This window comes from Ranitomeya variabilis, chromosome 5 (assembly GCF_051348905.1).
Source record: "Ranitomeya variabilis isolate aRanVar5 chromosome 5, aRanVar5.hap1, whole genome shotgun sequence".
Lineage (NCBI taxonomy): Eukaryota > Metazoa > Chordata > Amphibia > Anura > Dendrobatidae > Ranitomeya > Ranitomeya variabilis.
In genome coordinates, this window is record NC_135236.1 from 673,849,897 (window position 1) to 673,876,713 (window position 26,817).

Sequence of the window (26,817 nt, forward strand, 5' to 3'; positions counted from 1 at the left end):
CGTTGCAGCAGTGTGAGCTTTATGTGTAGGATACATGCCCACTCAAACCAGCCTTCTAGACCAGAGATATTCTCCTAACCATGGACAATCACCATGTGGCACCTGCCAAACAACCCTCTCCCCCTGTTTGCCTGCTCCTTCTATTACTGGCTGATGATTGACAAATGAGAACTCACAAAAAACACTCTTTCTTTCCCATTCATCGGCCCTTGTAAACATGTCGCAATTCATCTAGCAATTGAGCAAAATGCACAGTCATCTGCAGATGTCTCCCTGTCCCATTATAATTTCTGGAGAGTTGAAAGTGGTAGAGTACAGCATGAATAGCATGTTTTAACAGGGCGTCACCCTGGCACGTTGACACTTCTAATCTTTTTCTGAACGCTATGTTTCCACCCCCTTTCTAGTCCACTATGCAATCATAGAGAACTGAATATAACTGGAGTTTTCTTTGTGAGCTTCAAAAGGTAGAGGAGAGCTGCTGGGCAACTCAACGCTATCTGGAGGAACCTGAGGTCAGATCTGAACTACAATTAGCATTATGGCGCTGACAAAACATTCACGAATTACACTGAATGATGGGCACAAGATACCAGTGGTTGGACTGGGTACTTATGCCCCAGAGGAGGTAAGTGGCTATAAGTCTAGAGTGGCCATTTCAGCCATGAAATGCACAGTGTCATTATTTTATAACTTTGCTTATAGTTCCCCAAATCTATGGTGGAAGAGTCCGTGAAGATTGCTCTTGAGGTTGGATATCAACACATCGACTCGGCATTTGTATACTGCAATGAGGTGGAGGTCGGACGAGCGATTAATGCGAAGATCGCAGATGGGACAGTCAAGAGAGAAGACGTCTTTTGCACTACCAAGGTAATTGTGTTGATATTCTTTCCATGTAGAGGCACTGGTCTTGGTAAAGCTTGCGACATTAGTTGAGTTGTCTTTTCCAACCCTTATCTTGGTGTTTTGTAACAAGTAACAGATGCCAGGTGGCAACCACTAATTGCCACCCCACCATTATCCATCATCTTCCATTCCAAAGCACCTCAAATAGCCTGTAATTTAGTTTACATTTTTGGGGTTTTCTATTCTTCTAGCTGTGGAGCACCTATCAGTCCCCGAAATTGGTCCGTCCTGCTCTGGAGAAGTCCTTGAAGAACCTAGGTCTGGATTACTTAGATCTCTTTCTTATTCATACTCCTGTCGAATTGAAGGTCAGTATATAACCCCCAACAACATTTTATAATAAGGTCACACATGTGGTGCAGTGACCCACGTTACAGCCAGGGGGCGCTGTGTGTGTGCTTCAAGATGCGCTTGGAGGCATAAATGTGATGAGACTAAGTCCGGCAGGAGTGTTAATGGCCGGTGTGTGTGTTGCAGAGGAAGACACTCTTTGCTGTCAATCTGAAGTTTGGTTGGTGTGCTGGGACCTGTAGTCCCACAAGTAGTTGTGTAATGCTAATGGGAGATTGGCAGGGCTAGTTATGAGAGATGGGAGGGTCAAACTAGCCACACACACCCACACTCCCACCCAGGGGAGTGGTTACAGGTATGTAATGTGACCAGGGTGTGGGTCACATGTGCCTGTGTGGTTCCTGTGTATGGATCCGTTTGGTCCATGTGCAAGGTCCTGGACGGTCGGTGTTGGAGGCTCCTGGTATTGGAGGAGTCCTGGAGGCACTGAGACCGTGGACCTGATGTACGGTCAGTGTTGGATTGTCCTGGTATGGGCTGGAGTCCTGGAGGCACTGAGACCGTGAGTCCTGCAATAGCCTGGGTGTTGGATTGTCCTGAAGTGGGCTGGAGTCCTGGAAGCACTGCTGAGGCTATGGACTGAATGCTCAAGGGTGTTGGATTGTCCTGGTATGGGCTGGAGTCCTGCAAGCACCTGGGAAGAGTGAGTCCTGCAATAGCCCGTGTGTTGGATTGTCCTGGGATGGACTGGAGTCCTGGAAGCACTGCTGAGGCTATGGACTGAATGCTCGAGGTGTTGGATTGTCCTGGTATGGACTGGAGTCCTGCAAGCGCCTGGTAAGAGTGAGTCCTGCAATAGCCCGTGTGTTGGATTGTCCTGGGATGGACTGGAGTCCTGGAAGCACTGCTGAGGCTATGGACTGAATGCTTGAGGTGTTGGATTGTCCTGGTATGGCCTGGAGTCCTGCAAGCACCCGGTAAGAGTGTGAGTCCTGGAATGGTCAGAGTGTTGGATTGTCCGCGGATGGACTGGAGTCCTGTAAGCACTTGGTAGATCATGAACTGATGGCCTGTGTGTTGAAAGTGCCTGTGACTGGACTTCCTGAAAGCACATGGAGAGGCTGCAACTACAGAACCTGTGACGGCTTCTGTATTGGGGAGGCTACAGTTCCTACTGTGGGTCTGGACTATCTGAGGTGCCCTGGTCACAAGGATGGGGATCCCAGTGAGGCAGCTTTCCCCTGTGAACCAGCACTAGCAGGAGTCAGTGTGTGGAGCCGAAGTTCCTGTGAGGTAATCCCTGGTATGGAAAAAACCTGTGATATACTGCAGAGACGTATCAGCCATTGGAACAGACTGTCGGGGTTTAATATGTTCCGTTGATGCATGTAATGAACTGTAATGGAGAGAGATACCAGTGTGACCACTGAAGGCAATGTAAAACCGTATGTGATATGCTGATATGGCGGTATAATGAACTGTTTGTGTTATGGTTTATGACGTTTAATAAACCGGAATAGACTGTTAAAGTGGAGAAATCGTGCCTGAGTGCTTAAATCCCATGCCAAGCGAGTGTCCCCCAACACACTCAGGTAGCGTTTCACCACACAGCCTAAATTTTCTGTGAGGCTAGAAGGACGGTCTAGCTTGTCTCTTGGTCTACTAAATTACCATTACTTTCTTTCTCTCGTTTTTAAGCCCGGTGATGATTTACTTCCAACAGATGAAAATGGAAAAGTGATTTATCACAATACTGATATTCGAGACACCTGGAAGGTATGGAGACTTATCCTAAAATTCTAAAACGGGTACCTAAACTTTGTAAAGGAATCAACCTGTCTTTGAAGCCACCTAGACCTTCTGTTTAACACTGGTGACATCAGCATTTACTAATGGCTCTAGTATTGATTTATTTCTTCTTGAGTGATAATTTCACCACCTTACGTGCTGAAATCAAATGTTTAATGCCCATCTGATTGTGTTTTTTATCATATTCAGTGGCATCTAAAAGTTTGGGCACCCCTGGTCAAAATTACTGTTATTGTGAACAGTTAAGCAAGTTGAAGGTGAAATGATCTCCTAAAGGCCTAAAGTCAAAGATGACACATTTCCTTTGTATTAAAGGCAAGCAAATATATATATGCAGCTCTGGCAAAAATTAAGAGACCACTGCAAAATGTTTAGTTTGTCTGAGTTTTCTCTTTATAGGTATATTTTTGAGTAAAATGAAAAATTGTTATTTTATTCTATAAACTTCTGACAACATGTCTCCGAATTTCCAAGCAATAAATTTAGTATTTTTTTTCTGAAAAGGAGAAATGGTCAAAATTTAAAAAAACAAACAGTGCTTTCATACCTCAAATAATGCAAAGAAAACAAGTTCATAATCATTTAGAAACATCAATACTAATGTTTTACTCAGGAAGAGTTCAGAAATCAATATTTTGTGGAATAACCATGATTTTTAGTCACAGCTTTCATTCGTCTTGGCATGCTTTCCACCAATCTTTCAAACTGCTTCTGGCACAAACATTTAAGCAATTCTTTGTTTGATGGCTTGTGATTATCCATCATCATCTTGATTACATTCCAGAGGTTTTCAATGGGGTTCAGGTCTGGAGATTGGGCTGCCCACAACAGGGTTTTGATGTGGTGGTCTCTTAATTTTTGCCAGAGCTGTACATATAGACTCGTAGACTCGTAATCTATTCTCAACTTTACAGTCCTTTTCCTTCTGTTCCAAAGCATCTTAAATGAAAAATAAAGCAATTTTGTAAACATCTTTCATTAAAAATCTTGTACCAAGGTAACATATCACAAACCCTTTCCAATCTTATCCTACAGTTAAGTTCCCTTCCATCTGATTCTAACTTCATTTAAATCTAGTGAATGTATGTTAGCAAAACGCAGGAACAGACAAAGGGAAATGTGATCCGACTACACAAAATGTGTTTGTAGTCTGTAGCCATGGAGACAGGTAGGTTTGTATAGGGGCTGTATAGACAATTGGGAATTTTCAATCCCTCACTCTTATAATTCAGGAATAGGCGACACATTATTTTTTTTTACTTTTAGGCTATGGAGGATTGTAAGCAAGCCGGGCTGGTCAGATCTATAGGCGTCTCCAACTTCAACCACAAGCAACTGGAGCTTATTCTTAATATGCCAGGACTGCGATACAAACCTGTGTGCAACCAGGTAACGAACAAATATTCTGTCTCCCCTGGATCTCTACCCTGTGCCCTCCCTCACATGAGAGACGTTTTGTCCATTTTCAGGTTGAGTGTCACATCTACTTGAATCAGTCTAAACTCCTGGAGTTCTGCAAGTCGCACAACATAGTCCTTGTGGCATTCGGGGTGTTGGGCTCTACTCGTGATGTGAACTGGTAAGAAGTGACACATCACCTTCTTGAAGGAAACAATCTCTGAGAATTGATCAATCCATAGTCACATTTACCAAAAGTTTGTAGCCTTTTGCTCCAATCCTTGGCTTCATACCAAAACAGAACCAGAAGGCACCATGTGGCCTTAAGTTTAGCATCCTCAGTTTAGCTTGATGTCTACGATTATCTTTGTTGTACCTTCACTCTTTCAGGATTGACCAGACTGCTCCATTCCTGTTGGAGGACCCTGTGCTCAATGCAATTGCAAAAAAACTTGGCCGAACTCCTGCCCAAGTGGCAATGAGACACTTGCTGCAGAGAGGGATTGCAATTCTTGCTAAGAGTTTTAATCCTGAAAGGATCAAGCAGAATCTTGAGGTAAGAGAGTCATAGTCTCGAGAAGTTAGAAGGTGGTCCAGTGAAGATGGTTTACTACAATATCTCTCCATCTTTGTGTTCATACATAAGCTTTTCCACCCTCAAAAACAACCCTATCGGTCAACCAAAATGGTACCCAACGCAAAAAAAAAGAGACCATTCTCAGAAAATCTCAGTTGATGGATCCATTATATGGGCTTGTTTGCCCCCAATCTCCTCCTTGGAATATTTAGTTTTTTTTCCTTTTGGAAATTCTTCACACCCTTGTTTACTATAATGTAAGACTTGAAGGTTGAACTTCCATTAAAATCCACGGCCCACAATAACCACATATTTTAGCTTAAGGCATGTAGGGTTTGTTTTTTCTCATTACTCACCTATGGGTTTGGAAACAAAAATCAGATATGTTCATCTAATTCCTTAAAGACTCATCCTCATTTTCAGTTTTTGTTTAGTTTCACCAGCATAGGCTCCTTCAGGGGGCACCTTGTACACTGTATCATGTACCCCACATTGGAGGATGTATATGAGAAGGATTTTATAGTCTTGTTTTGTTTTGAGTGTGTGGACTATGATTGTTGATAAAATGTGGGTACAAGTCCTGCATATTTTGCTTTTACACGGGAATTTGTCCGGCTCTGATGGTAATGACAGGACACTTCTGACAAAGAGATTCCTTAAGTTCGGTGGATGTTTATATGAGAATTGTGGTTGTTCTGGAAATATTTGAAATATGATAAAAGCTCCTCCTCTAGTTTAGCCATGAACTGGTTGACATATCGTGGAAACATTTTGCCGGCCATTCGCATCAGGTAGAAATTTTTCCCAAAAGGAGAAGTAATTATGATGGCACACAGACCTTATCAGTTGCTCTGTGACCTGATTATTTTTTTTAAGGAAGTATTGGCATACAGCAATCCCATCCTCATGGGGAGTGTGAGAATAAAGAGGATCCCCATCCATGGTGGCTAATATTGTGTCCTCAGGAAGTGGATGCAGGGCTGAGAGTTTGTAGAAAATATTCATGGTGTCCTGGGTACAACCAGGTGTGCGCCTCACCAAGAGTTTTACAATATTGTCTACCCAGCCTGAGATATTCGCAGATAAAGGGGTTGTCCACTACCTGGACAATTCCTTTTTAAATATAATCCTTCATACAAATAATAATCCCAATATCGGCGCCAGGTCTCCCAGAACTCACATGACATTGTTATGTCACGTGAGCCCTGCAGCCAATCAGAGGCCACTAGTGGGCTGCTTGCAGGGCTTAAGTGACATCGCTGGAACTTCACCAGTTTGGGAGATGAGTACAAGGTGTTTTTATTTTACAAATGAAGCCTGTTTTCTTAAGAAATAAAAATCTACTATATAGTTGTCTAAGGGTCACTTCCGTCTGTCCTTCTGTCTGTCCTTCTGTCTGTCTGTAACGGTTATTCGTTCGCTGATTGGTCTCGCCAGCTGCCTGTCATGGCTTCCACGACCAATCAGTGACACGCACAGTCCGGAAGAAAATGGCCGATCCTTACTCCCCGCACTCACTGCACGGCGCACCCCTCCTCTCACACAGGGTTAACGCCAGCGGTAACGGACCGCGTAATGCCACGGGTAACTCACTCCGTTACCGCCACTATTAACCCTGTGTGACCAAGTTTTTACTATTGACGCTGCCTATGCAGCATCAATAGTAAAAGGATATAATGTTAAAAATAATAAAAAAAATAAAAAATCATTGTATACTCACCTTCCGCTGCCTTTTCCGCTCCTCGCCACCCTCCGGTAACTGCTCTGTGCAAGCGGCAGGTTCCGGTGCCAATTATCGTATGGCGGAAGGACCTGCCATGACGTCACGGTCATGTGACCGCGACGTCATCACAGGCCCTGCGCGCCTGGGCGAGCAGGCTGGGACCAGAAGCTGCCGCCTGTACCTCGCACAGGTGACAGAACTAGAAGTATGGTGAGTATGTTAGAACTACAAGGGGCCCTCGGATCGGAAGGTGAGTATGTTTATTTTTTATTTTTTAACCTGTGACATACGTGGCTAGGCAATATACTATGTGGCTGGGCAATATACTACGTGGCTCTGTGCTGTATACTACATCGCTGGGCAATATACTGCGTGGCTCTGTGCTGTATACTACGTCACTGGGCAATATACTACATGACTGGGCAATATACTACGTCGCTGGGCAATATACTACGTCACTGGGCAATATACTACATGGCTGGGCAATATACTACATGGCTGGGCAATATACTACGTGGCTGGGCAATATACTACGTCGCTGGGCAATATACTACATGGCTGGGCAATATACTACATGGCTGGGCAATATACTACGTCACTGGGCAATATACTGCGTGGCTGGGCAATATACTACATGGCTGGGCAATATACTACATGACTGGGCAATATACTACGTGGCTGGGCAATATACTACGTCGCTGGGCAATATACTACGTGGTTGGGCAATATACTACGTGGCTGGGCAATATACTACGTCACTGGGCAATATACTACGTGGTTGGGCAATATACTACGTGGCTGGCCAATATACTACGTGGCTGGCCAATATACTATGTGGCTGGGCAATATACTACGTGGCTGGCCAATATACTACGTGGCTGGCCAATATACTACATAGCTGGGCAATATACTACGTCACTGGGCAATATACTACGTGGGCTGTGCAATATGCTACGTGGACATGCATATTCTAGAATACCCGATGCGTTAGAATCGGGCCACCATCTAGTAAGAAATAAGAAACTTTGTAATATGTCTTATTGTAGAAATCCACCTCTTTCTTCTCCTGTACTAATCTTTCATTATCAAAATTCTCAATTCTCAGGTTTTAGTCTGTCTTTAGTGAATTACAGACATTCTCATTACGGAGATCAAAGTTGACAGTAGGTGTTGATAAACTTCAATGAAGAACTGTAGCCTCAGGAGAAATTGCAGCTGGATGTCTGTGTCTTCCGCTTGCTCCTCCCTAAAATGTCAGTGTCTTCCTCTAGGTGCTCCCTAGAATGTGTCTACTTCTAGCTTCCCCGTAGAATGTCTGTGTAGGCCTCTAGCTCCTCCCTAGAATGTCTGTGTCTACCTCTAGCTCCTGCCTAGAATGACTGTGTCTGCCTCTAGCTCCTCCCTGGAATGTCTGTGTCTGCTTCTAGCTCCTTCCTAGCATGTCTGTTCTGCCTCTAGCTCCTCCCTAGAATGTCTCTGTCTGCCTATAGCTCCTCCCTAGAATGTCTGTGTCCACCTCTTGCTCCTCCCTAGAATGTCTGTGTCCGCCTCTAGCTCCTCCCTAGACTGCCTCTGTCTGCCTCTAGCTCCTCCCTGTAATGACTGTGTCCGCCTCTAGCTCCTCCCTAGAATGTCTGTGTCCGCCTCTAGCTCCTCCCTAGAATGTGTCTACTTCTAGCTCCTCCCTGTAATGACTGTGTCCGCCTCTAGCTCCTCCTTAGAATGTCTGTGTCTTCCTCTAGGTCCTCCCTAGAATGTGTCTACTTCTAGCTTCCCCCTGGAATGTCTGTGTCGGCCTCTAGCTCCTCCCTAGAATGTCTGTGTCTGCCTCTAGCTCCTCACTAGAATGTCTGTGTCTGCCTCTAGCTCCTCCCTAGAATGTCTGTGCCTGCCTCTAGCTCCTCCCTAGAATGTGTCTACTTCTAGCTTCCCCCTGGAATGTCTGTGTCGGCCTCTAGCTCCTCCCTAGAATGTCTGTGTCGGCATCTAGCTCCTCCCTAGAATGTCTGTGTCTGCCTCTAGCTCCTCTCTAGAATGTCTGTGTCGGCCTCTAGCTCCTCCCTAGAATGTCTGTGTCTGCCTCTAGCTCCTCCTTAGAATGTCTGTGTCTCCCTCTAGGTCCTCCCTAGAATGTGTCTACTTCTAGCTTCCCCCTAGAATGTCTGTGTCGGCCTCTAGCTCCTCCCTAGAATGTCTGTGTCTGCCTCTAGCTCCTCCTTAGAATGTCTGTGTCTTCCTCTAGGTCCTCCCTAGAATGTGTCTACTTCTAGCTTCCCCCTGGAATGTCTGTGTCGGCCTCTAGCTCCTCCCTAGAATGTCTGTGTCCAAATCTAGCTCCTCCCTAGAATGACTGTGTCCGCCTCTAGCTCCTCCCTGGAATGTCTGTGTCCGCCTCTAGCTCCTCCCTAGAATGTCTGTGTCCGCCTCTAGCTCCTCCCTAGAATGCCTGTGTCTGCCTCTAGCTCCTCCCTAGAATGTCTGTGTCGGCCTCTAGCTCCTCCCTAGAATGTCTGTGTCTGCCTCTAGCTCCTGCCTATAATGTCTGTGTCTGCCTCTAGCTCCTCACTAGAATGTCCGTGTCTGCCTCTAGCTCCTCCTTAGAATATCTGTGTCTGCATCTAGCTCCTCCCCATAATGCTGTGTCCGCCTCTAGTGGATCGCCCCCAGATGCAGGGCAGTGGGGTACTCGGTACCGGGTCCCTCGGTCTCGGTTCTGGGGATGTCATGGTGGCCCGACCCGGTCCATGGCCCTGCTAAGGGGCGCCCAATTAAAGGTGTTGATTGTCAAGTGTTCATGACGCCACCTGTGGTATTTGGTCAGGGTGACCGATGCTGCTTAGGGGTCCGCTGGGGTGATGTTATGGCAGCTAGATGGTATACCTTCCCACAGGTGAAGTATGTTCCCAGGGCTTCCCAGTAAGATAGATGGCGATGGTGTAAGTCGCAGTAAATAATGAGGACACAAGGTTGCAGTCTCTTTGCCTTTTACTGTAGACTTCAGCGTCCACAATCCAGAGCACTGCTAACAGGGCTGGCTGAGACCGGCCGGTCCGAAGGCACATCCAGAGTGCCCTTTGCAGGTGGAAATTAGTAGCCTTCCTACTAGCGCCTGTGTGTTGTAGTACTTCCCTGCTGAGCACCACGGTATAGTCCTCACAACTGTCGTGTATGTTTCTGTTTCTCTCTCCATCCCCCAGATGATATGGATAGGACGACCCGTATGACGGGGTAGGCCTGGAGCTATTTTATAGGGACCCTAGAGACGCCCCTCTCCCACAATTTGCCTCCATTGTCTTCATTAGGTGTAAAGGTTGGACAGCCAACTTGGAATTAACTGCCCTGCCGTAGTTCAGAGTAATGCATAGAGCCAATCACTCCCTCGGCGTTCCGGCCGCCGGCTACGCGCCTCAGAAGGATGTTGCCGATCTCAAGGCAGGACTCCTCCTGGTGTTATCTCCTTGTGCTGTGATCTCGTTTCTCACTTCTCCACAATATACTTCGCTTCGTGTCCTTTCTTAGGATGCTGCCGCAATGTAGTGCAGGTGCAGCTCCGTAACGTTCTATCTCGTGCTAGGCCGCTGTCAGGATCCCACCCCTGACAGGTCCTCCCTGGGTCTCCCCTGTCAGCTTTCTGTCTAACTTCCTATCCATCCCTCAGTTTTACCCAAGTGTGAGGAGTGGCCTAATACATAGAACCCTTTGCTCCCTCTGGTGGTTGGAGTGTGAAGTGTAGTGTGTGACTGTGATACCTGGTCAGGTGAACTCTTTTAGTACAATCAGACGTACCATCACTCCCCCTGGTGGGATAGCGACAATACTGCATGACCAGGACTCTGGGGCGCTGCACTCCCCCCCCCCGTTAAATCTAGTACTCCCGGACTGGGAAAAGAAGAACAACAATACATGTTAGCAAAAGACATACAAAATTTTTGAAATGCTGTAAACAATTAAATATAACAAGGCTTCCCTTTATGGGAGGTGAGAACACTTGAACGTTACAATAAGAACATATTTACATGGTGCTTAAGATTTTAAATAACACTTGTTAAATAACTAGCTATAAATAACCATCATTACCCAGCCGGGCATACTATCCAATAAGTGCAAATACAAAACGGTACCTCTCCTTTAAGGGCGTGTACCCACTAAAGGTATGCTATATAACTTTAAGGCATAAGTCATCATTTTCTTCTTTAACTTTTACCTTCACATATGCAGGACTATCTGTCTACCCCTACTGGCCTACTGCATCTTTCCTCAGCTTTTCTCTCATCAGTTCTAATAATCACTTTAACTTCGATTTTATTCAAGAACATTATAAGACATTTCTATTTCTAGCTACATACTATCACTATGTAAAACATTATCACTATTTAACTATTTAAGGCAACATTATCAGGTTTCGACTAAGTGCAACAAATGAACATCCCCTTTAAGGGAAACCATGTCTCTCCTGAGGTAGTGCAAACCATCAATTTGCAAGTCAGTTTAAAAGCAAAACTTCTGCGCTGTAATCAGGAACAGTCTCTTCAAAAAGCTCTTCTTTGTAAAACCAGTAGGGAGCACCTTTAAGAAGGTGCAAACTATTTACAGGCAGTTTGTGAATCATTCACCGTCCATGATTCGGTAGTCTTTCAACAATGGTGAACTTGTGCAATAAACTGCAAACAATAGGGATCCCGAGTAAACGAAGGGATCCCTTTAAGAATTAACCCTGGACGGGTTTTTGAGCAGCAAAACAAGAACAGTTTGAAGAACTACATACATACTCATAGTTCCAAGGTTTACTTTTATAATAGGATGAAAGACATCAGTCGGTAATGAACACTCTTTGACCGGGGAAACTTTGATCCCGTGCTCTCGTCTGATGCAGTGTCAATATCATTGGGTCGTTTCTCAGGTGCGGTCAAATCACCAGGAGCCTGGATTCGAATGTCAGCTTTGGTAGGAAGTTCGGTAGTAGCAATAATATATACAGTGGTGGTGGTGTTAGAATTTGTCAGTTCGGGGTTAGTCATAGTCAGGACAGCAGGTGGCGTTACTGTAGGCGTGCATCGCTTTACATTCCGAGCGCACCAACCTTGCGCACTCCGATGGCGAGTGTAAGTCACCTGGTCTCCCCTGCGTAAGGTTCGGTTATCATATCCGTCGTGGGACTGAGCCTTCATGTTGTAACTGGTAAAGAAGACTTCAGTCGGCAGTCCCGGCTCCTGTATAAAGCCCCAACCCCTTTTCGGGTGAAAGGCTAGTACAGTTCCTTGTTTTACCCAGTTCTTATTACCGCGTTCGGTCGGTGGCTTTGGTACTGTCGGTGGATCATTTTGTTCTGCCTCTTTTCGGTTTTTCCAATGTGAAATTAAGCATTGTTTATACTGCTCCCAGGTGAGCGCAGCAATGTAGGTCCCTTCCTGTCGGGACCCGTCTGGTCTAATTTTTGGGGGTGTCCCATCTGAATATCACCCCGTCGGTGCTCACGTCTAGCGGTTCCCCCATAGTGGTTGGTAGCGGAGGCACTATCTTCTCAGGACGTCGGGGGCTACCGTAACGAGCTCAGCGGCGGGTCGGTTATTGTTGGGACGGGGAGCGGTCGCGGGAGCAGGATCGATCTGTGGAGCAGGGGCATTTTCCATACCTGCGTCTGATGTGATTCCACCGATGTCAATCTGTTCCGTTGACGAGGACACTGGAATCGGCTGCGTCTCGGACCACGGGTCCTCCAAGGCAACCTTCCTGCATAGCTCTGACTTCCATTTCTTCGTTGTGGTCAATTCCGCGTCCGGGATAGGTTGACTCGGCTCCTCTGCCCGCGGTTCCAAGAGGCCCGGATCCTCCAGGGGCGGTGGGTTCGGATCCGCCTCCGGTCGGCGGGGAAAATCCTGGATCACTTTGTCGTCATTCAGGTACTCGCTGGTCGCCCTCGCTGCTCCGAGGTCTGTGCCCACACTCGCACATGGCTCCTCCATTTTCTCGGGGTGGTGCTCCTTCCCCTCCTTCCCGCGGCTGCAAACAAGGGGGTGGATCTCCTCCGCCTCTGGGCACGTCGTCCTCTTGCAACAGTAGTCGGAGGGGGCAGTCACCACTTTCGGCGCCACTTTGGTAGTTCCCTCCCATGTCACGCCCTTCGTCTTCTCCTGCGCTCCTCGTGGCGCTGTAATGGCGGTTTTGGAAGGAATTTTTTTTTGGCGGCAAATGGCGATACACAGTCCTTGCAATAAATCACAGTTCAAGCATGATTCTGACACAGTTCTTAGGCACACATGACCTGATTCTTCAGGCTTAAGTAGATCCTGTTCGTGACGCCAAAGTTGGATCGCCCCCAAACGCAGGGCAGTGGGGTACTCGGTATCGGGTCCCTCGGTCTCGGTTCTGGGGATATCACAGTGGCCCGACCCGGTCCGTGGCCCTGCTAAGGGGCGCCCAATTAAAGGTGTTGATTGTCAAGTGTTCGTGACGCCACCTGTGGTATTCGGTCAGGGTGACCGACGCTGCTTAGGGGTCCGCTGAGGTGATGTTATGACAGCTAGATGGTATACCTTCCCACAGGTGAAGTATGTCCCCAGGGCTTCCCAGTAAGATAGATGGCAATGGTGTAAGTGGCAGTAAATAACGAGGACACAAGGTTGCAGTCTCTTTACCTTTTACTGTAGACTTCAGCGTCCACAATCCAGAGCACTGCTAACAGGGCTGGCTGAATCCGGCTGGTCCGAAGGTACATCCAGATTTCCCTTTGCAGGTGGAAATCAGTAGCCTTCCTACTAGCGCCTGTGTGTTGTAGTACTTCCCTGCTGAGCACCACGGTATAGTCCTCACAACTGTCGTGTATGTTTCTGTTTCTCTCTCCGTCCCCCAGATGATATGGATAGGACGACCCGTATGACGGGGTAGGCCTGGAGCTATTTTATAGGGACCCTAGAGACGCCCCTCTCCCACAATTTGCCTCCATTGTCTTCATTAGGTGTAAAGGTTGGACAGCCAACTTGGAATTAACTGCCCTGCCGTAGTTCAGAGTAATGCATAGAGCCAATCACTCCCTCGGCGTTCCGGCCGCCGGCTACGCGCCTCAGAAGGATGTTGCCGATCTCAAGGCAGGACTCCTCCTGGTGTTATCTCCTTGTGCTGTGATCTCGTTTCTCACTTCTCCACAATATACTTCACTTCGTGTCCTTTCTTAGGATGCTGCCGCAATGTAGTGCAGGCGCAGCTCCGTAACGTTCTATCTCGTGCTAGGCCGCTGTCAGGATCCCACCCCTGACAGGTCCTCCCTGGGTCTCCCCTGTCAGCTTTCTGTCTAACTTCCTATCCAACCCTCAGTTTTACCCAAGTGTGAGGAGTGGCCTAATACATAGAACCCTTTGCTCCCTCTGGTGGTTGGAGTGTGAAGTGTAGTGTGTGACTGTGATACCTGGTCAGGTGAACTCTTTTAGTACAATCAGACGTACCATCACTCCCCCTGGTGGGATAGCGACAATACTGCATGACCAGGACTCTGGGGCGCTGCACTCCCCCCCCCGTTAAATCTAGTACTCCCGGACTGGGAAAAGAAGAACAACAATACATGTTAGCAAAAGACATACAAAATTTTTGAAATGCTGTAAACAATTAAATATAACAAGGCTTCCCTTTATGGGAGGTGAGAACACTTGAACGTTACAATAAGAACATATTTACATGGTGCTTAAGATTTTAAATAACACTTGTTAAATAACTAGCTATAAATAACCATCATTACCCAGCCGGGCATACTATCTACTAAGTGCAAATACAAAACGGTACCTCTCCTTTAAGGGCGTGTACCCACTAAAGGTATGCTATATAACTTTAAGGCATAAGTCATCATTTTCTTCTTTAACTTTTACCTTCACATATGCAGGACTATCTGTCTACTACCCCTACTGGCCTACTGCATCTTTCCTCAGCTTTTCTCTCATCAGTTCTAATAATCACTTTAACTTCGATTTTATTCAAGAACATTATAAGACATTTCTATTTCTAGCTACATACTATCACTATGTAAAACATTATCACTATTTAACTATTTAAGGCAACATTATCAGGTTTCGACTAAGTGCAACAAATGAACATCCCCTTTAAGGGAAACCATGTCTCTCCTGAGGTAGTGCAAACCATCAATTTGCAAGTCAGTTTAAAAGCAAAACTTCTGCGCTGTAATCAGGAACAGTCTCTTCAAAAAGCTCTTCTTTGTAAAACCAGTAGGGAGCACCTTTAAGAAGGTGCAAACTATTTACAGGCAGTTTGTGAATCATTCACCGTCCATGATTCGGTAGTCTTTCAACAATGGTGAACTTGTGCAATAAACTGCAAACAATAGGGATCCCGAGTAAACGAAGGGATCCCTTTAAGAATTAACCCTGGACGGGTTTTTGAGCAGCAAAACAAGAACAGTTTGAAGAACTACATACATACTCATAGTTCCAAGGTTTACTTTTATAATAGGATGAAAGACATCAGTCGGTAATGAACACTCTTTGACCGGGGAAACTTTGATCCCGTGCTCTCGTCTGATGCAGTGTCAATATCATTGGGTCGTTTCTCAGGTGCGGTCAAATCACCAGGAGCCTGGATTCGAATGTCAGCTTTGGTAGGAAGTTCGGTAGTAGCAATAATATATACAGTGGTGGTGGTGTTAGAATTTGTCAGTTCGGGGTTAGTCATAGTCAGGACAGCAGGTGGCGTTACTGTAGGCGTGCATCGCTTTACATTCCGAGCGCACCAACCTTGCGCACTCCGATGGCGAGTGTAAGTCACCTGGTCTCCCCTGCGTAAGGTTCGGTTATCATATCCGTCGTGGGACTGAGCCTTCACGTTGTAACTGGTAAAGAAGACTTCAGTCGGCAGTCCCGGCTCCTGTATAAAGCCCCAACCCCTTTTCGGGTGAAAGGCTAGTACAGTTCCTTGTTTTACCCAGTTCTTATTACCGCGTTCGGTCGGTGGCTTTGGTACTGTTGGTGGATCATTTTGTTCTGCCTCTTTTCGGTTTTTCCAATGTGAAATTAAGCATTGTTTATACTGCTCCCAGGTGAGCGCAGCAATATAGGTCCCTTCCTGTCGGGACCCGTCTGGTCTAATTTTTGGGGTGTCCCATCTGAATATCACCTCACGTCTAGTGGTTCCCCCATAGTGGTTGGTAGCGGAGGCACTATCTTCTCCAGGACGTCGGGGACTATGTCGATCTGTTCCATTGACGAGGACACTGGAATCGGCTGCGGCTCGGACCACGGCTCGGACCACGGGTCCTCCAAGGCGACCTTCCTGCAGAGCTCAGACTTCCATTTCTTTGTTGTGATCAATTCCGCATCCGGAATAGGTTGACTTGGCTCCTCTGCCCGCGGTTCCAAGAGGCACGGATCCTCCAGCGGCGGTGGGATCGGATCCGCTTCCGGTCGGCGGGGACAGTCCTAGGCACCCTAGAGATGCCCCTCTCCCACAATTTGCCTCCGTTGTCTTCATTAGGTGTAAAGGTTGGACAACCAACTTGGAATTAACTGCCCTGCAATAGTTCAGAGTAATGCATAGAGCCAATCACTCCCTTGGCGTTCCGGCCGCCGGCTACGCGCCTCAGAAGGATGTTGCCGATCTCAAGGCAGGACTCCTCCTGGTGTTATCTCCTTGTGCTGTGATCTCGTTTCTCACTTCTCCACAATATACTTCGCTTCGTGTCCTTTCTTAGGATGGTGCCGCAATGTAGTGCAGGCGCAGCTCTGTAACGTTCTATCTCGTGCTAGGCCGCTGTCAGGATCCCACCCCTAACGGGTCCTCCCTGGGTCTCCCCAGTCAGCTTTCTGTCTAACTTCCTATCCAACCCCCAGTTTTACCCGAGTGTGAGGAGTGGCCTAATACATAGAACCCTTTGCTCCCCCTGGTGGTTGGAGTGTGAAGTGTAGTGTGTGACTGTTGATACCTGGTCAGGTGAACTCTTTTAGTACAATCAGACGTACCATCACTCCCCCTGGTAGGAGAGCGACAATACTGCATGACCAGGACTCTGGGGCGCTGCACTAGCTCCTCCCTAGAATGTCTGTGGCTGCCTCTAGCTCCTCCCTAGAATGTCTGTGTCTGCATCTAGCTAATTCCTAGAATGTATGTGTCTGAATCTAGCTCCTCAGTAGAATGTCTGTGTCTGCCTCTAGCTCATCCCTAGAATGTCTGTGTCTGCCTCTAGCTCCTCCCTATAATGTCTGTATCAGCCTCTAGCTCCTCCCTAGAATATCTGTGTCTGCCTCTAGCTCCTCCCTAGAATGTCTGTGTCTGCCTCTAGCTCCTCCAAAGAATGCCCGTGTCTGCCTCTAGCTCCTCCCTAGAATGTCTGTTTCTGTCTCTAGCTTCTCCCTAGAATGTCTGTGCCTGCCTCTATCTTCTCCGTAGAATGTTTGTGTCTTCCTCTAGGTCCTCCCTAGAATGTGTCTACTTCTATCTTCCCCCTGGAATGTCTATGTCTGCCCCAGCTCCTCCCTAGAATGTCTGTGTCTGCCTCTAACTCCTCCCTAGAATGTCTGTGTCTGCCTCTAGCTCCTCCCTAGAATGTCTGTCTGCCTCTAGCTCCTCCCTACACTGCCTGTGTCTGCCTCTAGCTCCTCCCTAGAATGTTTGTGTCTGCCTTTTGCTCCTCCCTAGAATGTCTGTGTCTTCCTCTAGCTCATCCCTAGAATGTCTGTGTCTGCCTCTGGCTCCTCTCTACAATGCCTGTGTCTGCCTCTATCTCCTCCATAGAATGTTTGTGTCTGCCTCTAGCTCCTCCCTACAATGCCTGTGTCTGCCTCTAACTCCTCCCTAGAATGTCTGCTTCTGTCTCTATCTCCTCCTTAAAATGTCTGTTTCTGCCTCTAGCTCCTCCCTTGAATGTCTGTGTCTGCCTCTAGCTTCTCCCTAGAAAGTCTGTGTCTGCCTCTAGCTCCTCCCTAGAAAGTCTGTGTCTGCCTCTATCTCCTCCCTAGAATGTCTGTGTCTGCCTCTAGCTCCTCCCTAGAATGTCTGTGTCTGTCTCTAGCTCCTCCCTAGAATGTCTGTGTCTGTCTCTAGCTCCTCCCTAGAATGTCTATTTCTGACTCTAGCTCCTCCCTTGAATGCCTGTGTCTGCCTCATGCTTGTCCCTAGAATGTCTGTGTCTGCCTCTAGCTCCTCCCTAGAATGTCTGTGTCAGCCTCTAGCTCCTCCCTAGAAAGCCTGTGTCTGCCTCTAACTCCTCCCTAGAATGTATGTGTCTGCCTCTATCTCCTCCCTAGAATGTCTTTGTCTGAATATCTATCTCCTCCCTAGAATGTCTGTTACTGCTTCTAGCTCCTCCCTACAATGTCTGTGTCTGCCTCTAGCTCCTCCCTAGAAAGTCTGTGTCTGCCTCTAGCTCCTCTCTAGAATGTCTGTGTCTGCCTCTAGCTCCTCCATAGAATGCCCGTGTCTGCTTCTAGCTCCTCCCTAGAATATCTGATTCTACCTCTAGCTCCTCCCTAGAATGTCTGTGTCTGCCTCTAGCTTCTTCGTAGAATGTATGTGTCTTCCTCTAGGTTCTCCCTAGAATGTATCTACTTCTAGCTTCCCCCTGGAATGTTGGTGTCTGCCCCTAGTTCCTCACTAGAATGTCTGTGTCTGCCTCTAGCTCCTCCCTAGAATATCTGTGTCTGCCTCTAGCTCCTCCCTAGAATGTCTGTGTCTGCCTCCAGCTACTCCCTACAATGCCTGTGTCTGCCTCTAGCTCCTTCCTAGAATGTTTGTGTCTGCCTCTAGCTCCTCCCTAGAATGTCTGTGTCTTCCTCTAGCTCCTCCTAAGAATGTCTGTCTGCCTCTATCTCCTCCCTACAATGCCTGTGTCTGCCTCTAGCTCCTCCCTAGAATGTCTGTGTCTGCCTCTAGCTCCTCTCTAGAATGTCTGTGTCTGCCTCTAGCTAATTCCTAGAATGTCTGTGTCTGAATCTAGCTCCTCACTAGAATGCCTGTGTCTGCCTCTAACTCCTCCCTAGAATGTCTGTTTCTGCCTCTAGCTCCTCCCTTGAATGTCTGTGTCTGCCTCTAACTTCTCCCTAGAAAGTCTGTGTCCGCCTCTTGCTCCTCCCTAGAATGTCTATGTCTGCCTCTAGCTCCTCCCTGGAGTGTCTGTGTCTGCCTCTAGCTCCTCCCTCGAATGTCTGTGTCTTCCTCTAGCTCCTCTCTAGAATGTCTGTATCTGCCTCTAACTCCTCCCTAGAATGTCTGTGTCTGCCTCTACCTCCTCCCTAGAATGTCTGTATCTGCCTCTAGCTCCTCTCTAGAATGTCTGTATCTGCCTCTAGCTCCTCCCTAGAATGCCTATGTCTGCCTCTAGCTCCTCTCTAGAATGTCTGTGGCCACCTCTAGCTCCTCTCTAGAATGTCTGTATCTGCCTCTAACTCCTCCCTAGAAAGTCTGTGTCTGCCTCTATCTCCTCCCTAGAATGTCTGTGTCTGCCTCTAGCTCCTCCCTAGAATGTCTGTGTCTGTCTCTAGCTCCTCCCTAGAATGTCTGTGTCTGTCTCTAGCTCCTCCCTAGAATGTCTATTTCTGACTCTAGCTCCTCCCTTGAATGCCTGTGTCTGCCTCATGCTTGTCCCTAGAATGTCTGTGTCTGCCTCTAGCTCCTCCCTAGAATGTCTGTGTCAGCCTCTAGCTCCTCCCTAGAAAGCCTGTGTCTGCCTCTAACTCCTCCCTAGAATGTGTGTGTCTGCCTCTATCTCCTCCCTAGAATGTCTTTGTCTGAATATCTATCTCCTCCCTAGAATGTCTGTTACTGCTTCTAGCTCCTCCCTACAATGTCTGTGTCTGCCTCTAGCTCCTCCCTAGAAAGTCTGTGTCTGCCTCTAGCTCCTCTCTAGAATGTCTGTGTCTGCCTCTAGCTCCTCCATAGAATGCCCGTGTCTGCTTCTAGCTCCTCCCTAGAATGTCTGATTCTACCTCTAGCTCCTCCCTAGAATGTCTGTGTCTGCCTCTAGCTTCTTCGTAGAATGTATGTGTCTTCCTCTAGGTTCTCCCTAGAATGTATCTACTTCTAGCTTCCCCCTGGAATGTTGGTGTCTGCCCCTAGTTCCTCACTAGAATGTCTGTGTCTGCCTCTAGCTCCTCCCTAGAATATCTGTGTCTGCCTCTAGCTCCTCCCTAGAATGTCTGTGTCTGCCTCCAGCTACTCCCTACAATGCCTGTGTCTGCCTCTAGCTCCTTCCTAGAATGTTTGTGTCTGCCTCTAGCTCCTCCCTAGAATGTCTGTGTCTTCCTCTAGCTCCTCCTAAGAATGTCTGTCTGCCTCTATCTCCTCCCTACAATGCCTGTGTCTGCCTCTAGCTCCTCCCTAGAATGTCTGTGTCTGCCTCTAGCTCCTCTCTAGAATGTCTGTGTCTGCCTCTAGCTAATTCCTAGAATGTCTGTGTCTGAATCTAGCTCCTCACTAGAATGCCTGTGTCTGCCTCTAACTCCTCCCTAGAATGTCTCTGTCTGTCTCTATCTCCTCCCTAAAATGTCTGTTTCTGCCTCTAGCTCCTCCCTTGAATGTCTGTGTCTGCCTCTAACTTCTCCCTAGAAAGTCTGTGTCCGCCTCTTGCTCCTCCCTAGAATGTCTATGTCTGCCTCTAGCTCCTCCCTGGAGTGTCTGTGTCTGCCTCTAGCTCCTCCCTCGAATGTCTGTGTCTTCCTCTAGCTCCTCTCTAGAATGTCTGTATCTGCCTCTAACTCCTCCCTAGAATGTCTGTGTCTGCCTCTACCTCCTCCCTAGAATGTCTGTATCTGACTCTAGCTCCTCTCTAGAATGTCTGTATCTGCCTCTAGCTCCTCCCTAGAATGCCTATGTCTGCCTCTAGCTCCTCTCTAGAATGTCTGTGGCCACCTCTAGCTCCTCTCTAGAATGTCTGTATCTGCCTCTAACTCCTCCCTAGAATGTCTGTGTCTGCCTCTAGCTCCTCCCTAGAATGCCTCTGTCTGACTCTAGCTCCTCCCTAGAATGTCTGTGTCTGCCTCTAGCTCCTCCCTAGAATGCCTGTGTCTGCCTCTAGCTCCTCCCTAGAATGCCTGTGTCTGCCTCTAGCTCGGTCCTAGAATGTTTGTGTCTGCCTATAGCTCCTCCCTAGAATGTCTGTGCCCGCCTCTAGCTCCTTCCTAGAATGTCTGTGTCCGCCTCTAGCTCCTCTCTAGAATGTCTGTGTCTGCCTCTACTTCCTCCGTAGAATGTCTGCATCTGCCTCTAGCTCCTCTCTAGAATGTCTGTATCTGCCTCTAACTCCTCCATAGAATGCCTGTGTCTGCCTCTAGCTCCTCTCTAGAATGTCTGTGGCCACCTCTAGCTCCTCTCTAGAATGTCTGTATCTGCCTCTAACTCCTCCCTAGAATGTCTGTGTCTGCCTCTAGCTCCTCCCTAGAATGTCTGTGTCTGCCTCTAGCTCCTCCCTAGAATGTCTGTGTCTGCCTCTAACTCCTCGCTAGAATGTCTGTGTCTGCCTCTAGCTCCTCCCTAGAATGCCTGTGTCTGACTCTAGCTCCTCCCTGGAGTGTCTGTGTCTGCCTCTAGCTCCTCCCTCGAATGTCTGTGTCTTCCTCTAGCTCCTCCCTAGAATGTCTGTGTCTACCTCTAGCTCCTCTCTAGAATGTCTGTATCTTCCTCTAACTCCTCGCTAGAATGTCTGTGTCTTCCTCTACCTCCTCCCTAGAATGTCTGTATCTGCCTCTAGCTCCTCTCTAGAATGTCTGTATCTGCCTCTAACTCCTCCATAGAATGCCTGTGTCTACCTCTAGCTCCTCTCTAGAATGTCTGTGGCCGCCTCTAGCTCCTCTCTAGAATGTCTGTATCTGCCTCTAACTCCTCCCTAGAATGTCTGTGTCTGCCTCTAGCTCCTCCCTAGAATGTCTGTGTCTGCCTCTAGCTCATCCCTAGAATGTCTGTGTCTGCCTCTAGCTCGTCCCTAGAATGTCTGTCTGCCTCTAGCTCCTCCCTAGAATGTCTGTGTCCGCCTCTAGCTCCTCCCTAGAATGTCTGTGTCTGCCTCTAACTTCTCTCTAGAATGTCTGTGTCTGCCTCTACTTCCTCCGTAGAATGTCTGTATCTGCCTCTAGCTCCTCTCTAGAATGTCTGTATCTGCCTCTATCTCCTCCCTAGAATGCCTGTGTCTGCCTCTAGCTCTTCTCTAGAATGTCTGTGTCCGCCTCTAGCTCCTCCCTAGAATGTCTGTGTCTGCCTCTAACTCCTCCCTAGAATGCCTGTATCTGCCTCTAGCTCCTCCCTAGAATGTCTCTGTCTGCCTCTAACTCCTCCCTAGAATGTCTGTCTGCCTCTAGCTCCTCCCTAGAATGTCTGTTCTGCCTCTAGCTCCTCCCTAGAATGTCTGTGTCTGCCTCTAGCTCCTCCCTAGAATGTCTGTTCTGCCTCTAGCTCCTCCCTAGAATGTCTGTGTCTGCCTCTAGCTCCTCCCTAGAATGTCTGTCTGCCTCAAGCTCCTCCCTAGAATGTCTGTGTCTGCCTCTAGCTCCTCCCTAGAATGTCTGTTCTGCTTCTAGCTCCTCCCTAGAATGTCTGTTCTGCCTTTAGCTCCTCCATAGAATGTCTGTGTCTGCCTCTAGCTCCTCCCTAGAATGTCTGTTCTGCCTCTAGCTCCTCCCTAGAATGTCTGTGTCTGCCTCTAGCTCCTCCCTAGAATGTCTGTCTGCCTCAAGCTCCTCCCTAGAATGTCTGTGTCTGCCTCTAGCTCCTCCCTAGAATGTCTATGTCTGCCTCTAGCTCCTCCCTACAATGTCTGTGTCTGCCTCTAGCTCCTCCCTACAATGTCTGTGTCTGCCTTTAGCTCCTCCCTAGAATGTCTGTGCCTGCCTCTAGCTCCTCCCTAGAATGTCTGTGTCTGTCTCTAACTCCTCCCTAGAATGTCTGTCTGCCTCTAGCTCCTCCCTAGAATGTCTGTCTGCCTCTAGCTCCTCCCTAGAATGTCTGTGTCTGCCTCTAGCTCCTCCCTACAATGTCTGTGTCTGCCTCTAGCTCCTCCCTAGAATGTCTGTCTGCCTCTAGCCCCTCCCTAGAATGTCTGTCTGCCTCTAGCTCCCCCCTAGAATGCACTTGTCTGCCTCTAGCTCCTCCCTAGAATGTCTGTCTGTCTCTAGCTCCCCCTAGAATGTCTGTTTCTGTCTTAAGCTCCTCCTCTCTCCATAAAATTTTAAAAGCACCAACCGTCATCTCCTATCTCCTGTCTCTTCTGAATACAGGTTTTACCTCTGAATTGAGAATGAAAGATCATTCCAGGAGGAGAAAGAAAGAAGCTGATTTCTCTGATAAAATGTATCACAAAGTTTCTTGTCTTCATGTGTACAATGGATTTATGAAATAAAAATTAAAGCGACGGTTACACTTTAAGGCTGTGTGCACACGTTCAGGATTTCTCACGTTTTTTTCAGCCGTTTTCCGCGGAAAAAGCACTTAGAAAACGCATACATAAGCATCCCATCATTTTTAATGCATTCTGCAATTTTTGTGCACATGATGCTTTTTTTTCCTGCGAGAAAAAAGGCATCACGGTAAAAAACGCAGCATGTTCATTAATTTAGCGGATTTTTCACGTTTCTGCCGCTATTTAATGCATTGGAAAGCTCCGGAGAAAAATGCACAAAAAAATGCGCAAAAAAACGCGCAAGAAAATGTGAGAAAAACGGAAAAAAAAGCATGTGGAGATCTTGCAGAAAATGTCCGGTTTTGTTCAGGAAATTTCTGCAAGAAATCCTGACGTGTGCACATAGCCCAAGCCGTTATCTGCCGATGAATTCCTCAACATCAAAACTGAGCCGTATCAAGTTGTTTTGTGGGGTCTGGTTCTCTTTCAAATTCTCAAAAAGATGTTTAGGTTCAGACCACATCGAGGTCTCAGTGACCCAGACGCAGGTACAGCCGTCAACAAGAGCCGTGGAGCTGTACGCCGTAGCGTTGTGTCTCTTTCCTTGATCATTTATACAGGGTTTGTGATTTATAGCCATGGAACACACATAACTCGGCATGGGAGCTGTATACATAAAATGATAGATTCGCCATATTTCTTTTTTCTTTTTTTAGTTTCTTGCCGTATTTCAACAATTGTGACCTTTTAATCGTCCTTTTGGCATTTGGAAAAGTTGACTTCTGTCTTTGGTGATTGATATTTTAGGTTTTTAAATTCCAGTTGAGCGAGGAGGAAATGAAAACTCTGAATGGACTGAACCAAAACAGACGCTTCGTGGATCACAAGTAAGTGAACAGGCTAAATAATACCGCCATATATCGCCTGGAAGGGTCTAGTAGAAAGTAGGGCGAGGGGGATAAAGAAGGGACGAGGAGAGGATGGCTTTGGCGTTCCTCCATCCAGAAGCTTCTGCAGTAATGAGAAGATCTTTTGTGACTGTGAGAAGTATAAGGGTTTCTGCCAGTGGGAAAAAATCAGGCTGCCAAATCCGGATTTCTGTTTCCTTATTTTTGCTTTCGGCTCGAAGTATTATTAAATCTGTGTCGCAAAGATTAACAGCTTGGAAAAATAAAACCGTGATTTTGCAATACAACTTAGCTTTCGCTGGATTGATTAGCAGGACAATGGCCCATTGGTCAGGTCAGTAGTCTCTGGCCGCTGGACGGGAGGTTCGCGAATCTCTTACCTACTGGTGTGATGTGTATACGGCATGTGTTCGGTGTGATGTGTATACGGCATGTGTTCGGTGTGATGTGTATACGGCATGTGTTCGGTGTGATGTGTATACGGCATGTGTTCGGTGTGATGTGTATACAGCATGTGTTCGGTGTGATTTGTAAACGGCATGTGTTCGGTGTGATGTGTATACAGCATGTGTTTGGTATGTTGTGTATACGGCATGTGTTCGGTGTGATGTGTATACGGCATGTGTTCGGTATGTTGTGTATACGGCATGTGTTCGGTGTGATGTGTATCCAGCATGTGTTCGGTGTGATTTGTAAACGGCATGTGTTCGGTGTGATGTGTATACGGCATGTGTTTGGTATGTTGTGTATACGGCATGTGTTCGGTGTGATGTGTATACGGCATGTGTTCGGTGTGATGTGTATCCAGCATGTGTTCGGTGTGATTTGTAAACGGCATGTGTTCGGTGTGTGTGTGATTTGACAGCAGTGTGTGGGTCATGTTTCCCTTTAAGGCACAAGGGCCCATGTCCATTTCTTGCTGGGGGTGCGTTTCCTGTCATGTGTAAGGAACCTCGGCGTACACGTCTCCTGGACACACAATCTGTCATTCGGCGCTAACTTAGAATATAGAATTAAGTGATCATAGAAGAAGCTTTAGTAGAGTTCAAACATCTACAATTGTAACTTTATTCTTTCTGATTTCGCAGGTGGAAAGATCACCCCAAATTTCCATTCCATGAAGAATACTAAAACACATCTATTTGGCGATTCGAAGGCCATAAAAATATCCTCCGACTTATCTACATGAAGGACGAGAAAGTATTTAGATGGTGAAAATGTACTAAAGGAAGCACTACATCTAGAATACATGAGTGTGGGAGATATACTGTACGACCTACCAGAAGAAAAACAATAAAGTGTATGGCAGCGTTATCTTTATTTTAACCAATATGTTGGGGAGTCAAAATGAAAATTCGGTGGGTGCACGCAACCTGATGGAGCGCCGTTCCTTCCTGCACCTGCGGCAATAAATCTCATCAGATAGTAACACAGTAGAAGCTTCATAGACACTCGGAGGCTGAGCCACCAGAATGTCCTCACCTGGCAGAAGAAGCTGCAGGAATCTGGATGTTTCCAAATTTCAATTTTGTCAATTTGCTCAAATTTGGCCAAGAAATTTGATCTACAAATCAATTGTTTCCGATTATCCTCTGCATTCTCTCCAGACACAATAGTGTAAGAAAGAAAATGTAAAAATATTAGTACTCACCTCTCCTAGCCCTCGCCTTTCACCAACATGACCCAGCGCTTACTACACTTTGTGAGTCCTGTAGGCGTCATGATATTTTGAGGTCTATTGGACACACGGCACATCAAAGAGCAGTGGTGTGTGAAAGAAAACTGTAGCAGAAAAGACGAGGGTCGTGGAGATAGGAGTATTACGCGTCTTTATTTTTTTACATTTTATGTTATTATGTCATGTGGTCTGGAGAGACCATTCACATTGAGTGTGCCGTGAACCTCTCCACTGAGCAACAAGCAACCACCACAGTTCTCCTAACAGCTCCAGGAGGACCGAGACGTTGACCATCCTGTAAAGTGTGATACCCCTGAACATGACTTGCTGACACATCAATAGTTGTAATTTTCTTCACTGTATAGAGGCTGTGTAAGCTGTGTAAGTTGGGCTCAGTTAGGATGTGTCCTGCTGCCACGCAATGAACTCTCAGGACCTCAGCAAGAGAGCTGAGCAAGAGGACATCTTCCATTAGGCAAGATGAGCATCTCACCTCAGGCAGAAGTTTGCAGCTTCTCTTGCCAGCCACCAGTGAGGGAAGAGAGGAATTCCTGTTAGCCCTACACCTACCTGGTTGCCCATTTGTTAGCCTGCCCCTTAGACCAGTTGGTGTGGAAGCTGCAATAAAATTGGACTCACAATCATCCACGAGCAGCAGCAGCAGCGGGACCACATGAAAGTGGGGCAATTGGATAGGAAAGAAGAGAGCAGAAGCCCTGGTGGCCCGTAAGAGGAGGTGAATAAAGTAATTGCCGGAATCAGAAGAAGTACACCATGTCAAATGATGATGTTTAGTTTACTCATTTATCATCTTTTCATATGCAGCGCCCCAGAGTCCTGGTCGTTGCAGTACTGTGGCTCCGCCGCTAAGGGGAGCTATGGTACGTCTGATGGCACTGAAGGAGTTCATCTGACCAGGTATCACAGACACCAATACATTTCACAGCCGGGTCTCCAGGGGGAGCTAAGGGTGCTATTCACTAGGCCACTCCCCACCATTGTGGGTAAACTGGGGGTCAGGCAGGAAGTTAGAAGAGAAAGCTGACTGGATTAGACCAGACAACACCTTGTGGCAGAGGGTGTTGTGGGGGAAGAGACAGTAGGGTCTCTGTCAGGGGTGGGATCCTGACAGAGGCTTGGCAAAATGGAGCGAATGTAACGGGACCGTGCCTGCTCAGCATAGCGGCGGTGCCCAAGGAAGGATCA

The 26,817-nt window shown here is 47.3% G+C and overlaps 1 protein-coding gene across 1 annotated transcript; it reads left to right on the forward strand.

Annotated features, from left to right (window-relative positions):
- The first annotated feature begins 227 nt into the window (after positions 1–227).
- LOC143776968 (dihydrodiol dehydrogenase 3-like) lies at positions 228–25,943 on the forward strand. Its single transcript, XM_077266850.1, has 9 exons — positions 228–628; positions 706–873; positions 1,101–1,217; positions 2,899–2,976; positions 4,276–4,398; positions 4,479–4,588; positions 4,798–4,963; positions 23,833–23,912; positions 25,022–25,943. The coding sequence occupies exons 1-9, from the start codon at positions 542–544 to the stop codon at positions 25,062–25,064; spliced, it is 972 nt and encodes a 323-aa protein (XP_077122965.1). The 5' UTR covers positions 228–541; the 3' UTR covers positions 25,065–25,943.
- The last annotated feature ends 874 nt before the right edge of the window (positions 25,944–26,817 follow it).

What these genes read in the sequence shown, in the direction of transcription:
- LOC143776968 (XM_077266850.1), top strand. Translation starts at nt 542, where the DNA reads ATGGCGCTGACAAAACATTCACGAATTACACTGAATGATGGGCACAAG. An exon ending in ATACTCCTGTCGAATTGAAG is followed by an intron (nt 1,218 to 2,898) that starts GTCAGTATATAA and finishes CTCGTTTTTAAG; the next exon opens with CCCGGTGATGATTTACTTCC. An exon ending in TCTACTCGTGATGTGAACTG is followed by an intron (nt 4,589 to 4,797) that starts GTAAGAAGTGAC and finishes TCACTCTTTCAG; the next exon opens with GATTGACCAGACTGCTCCAT.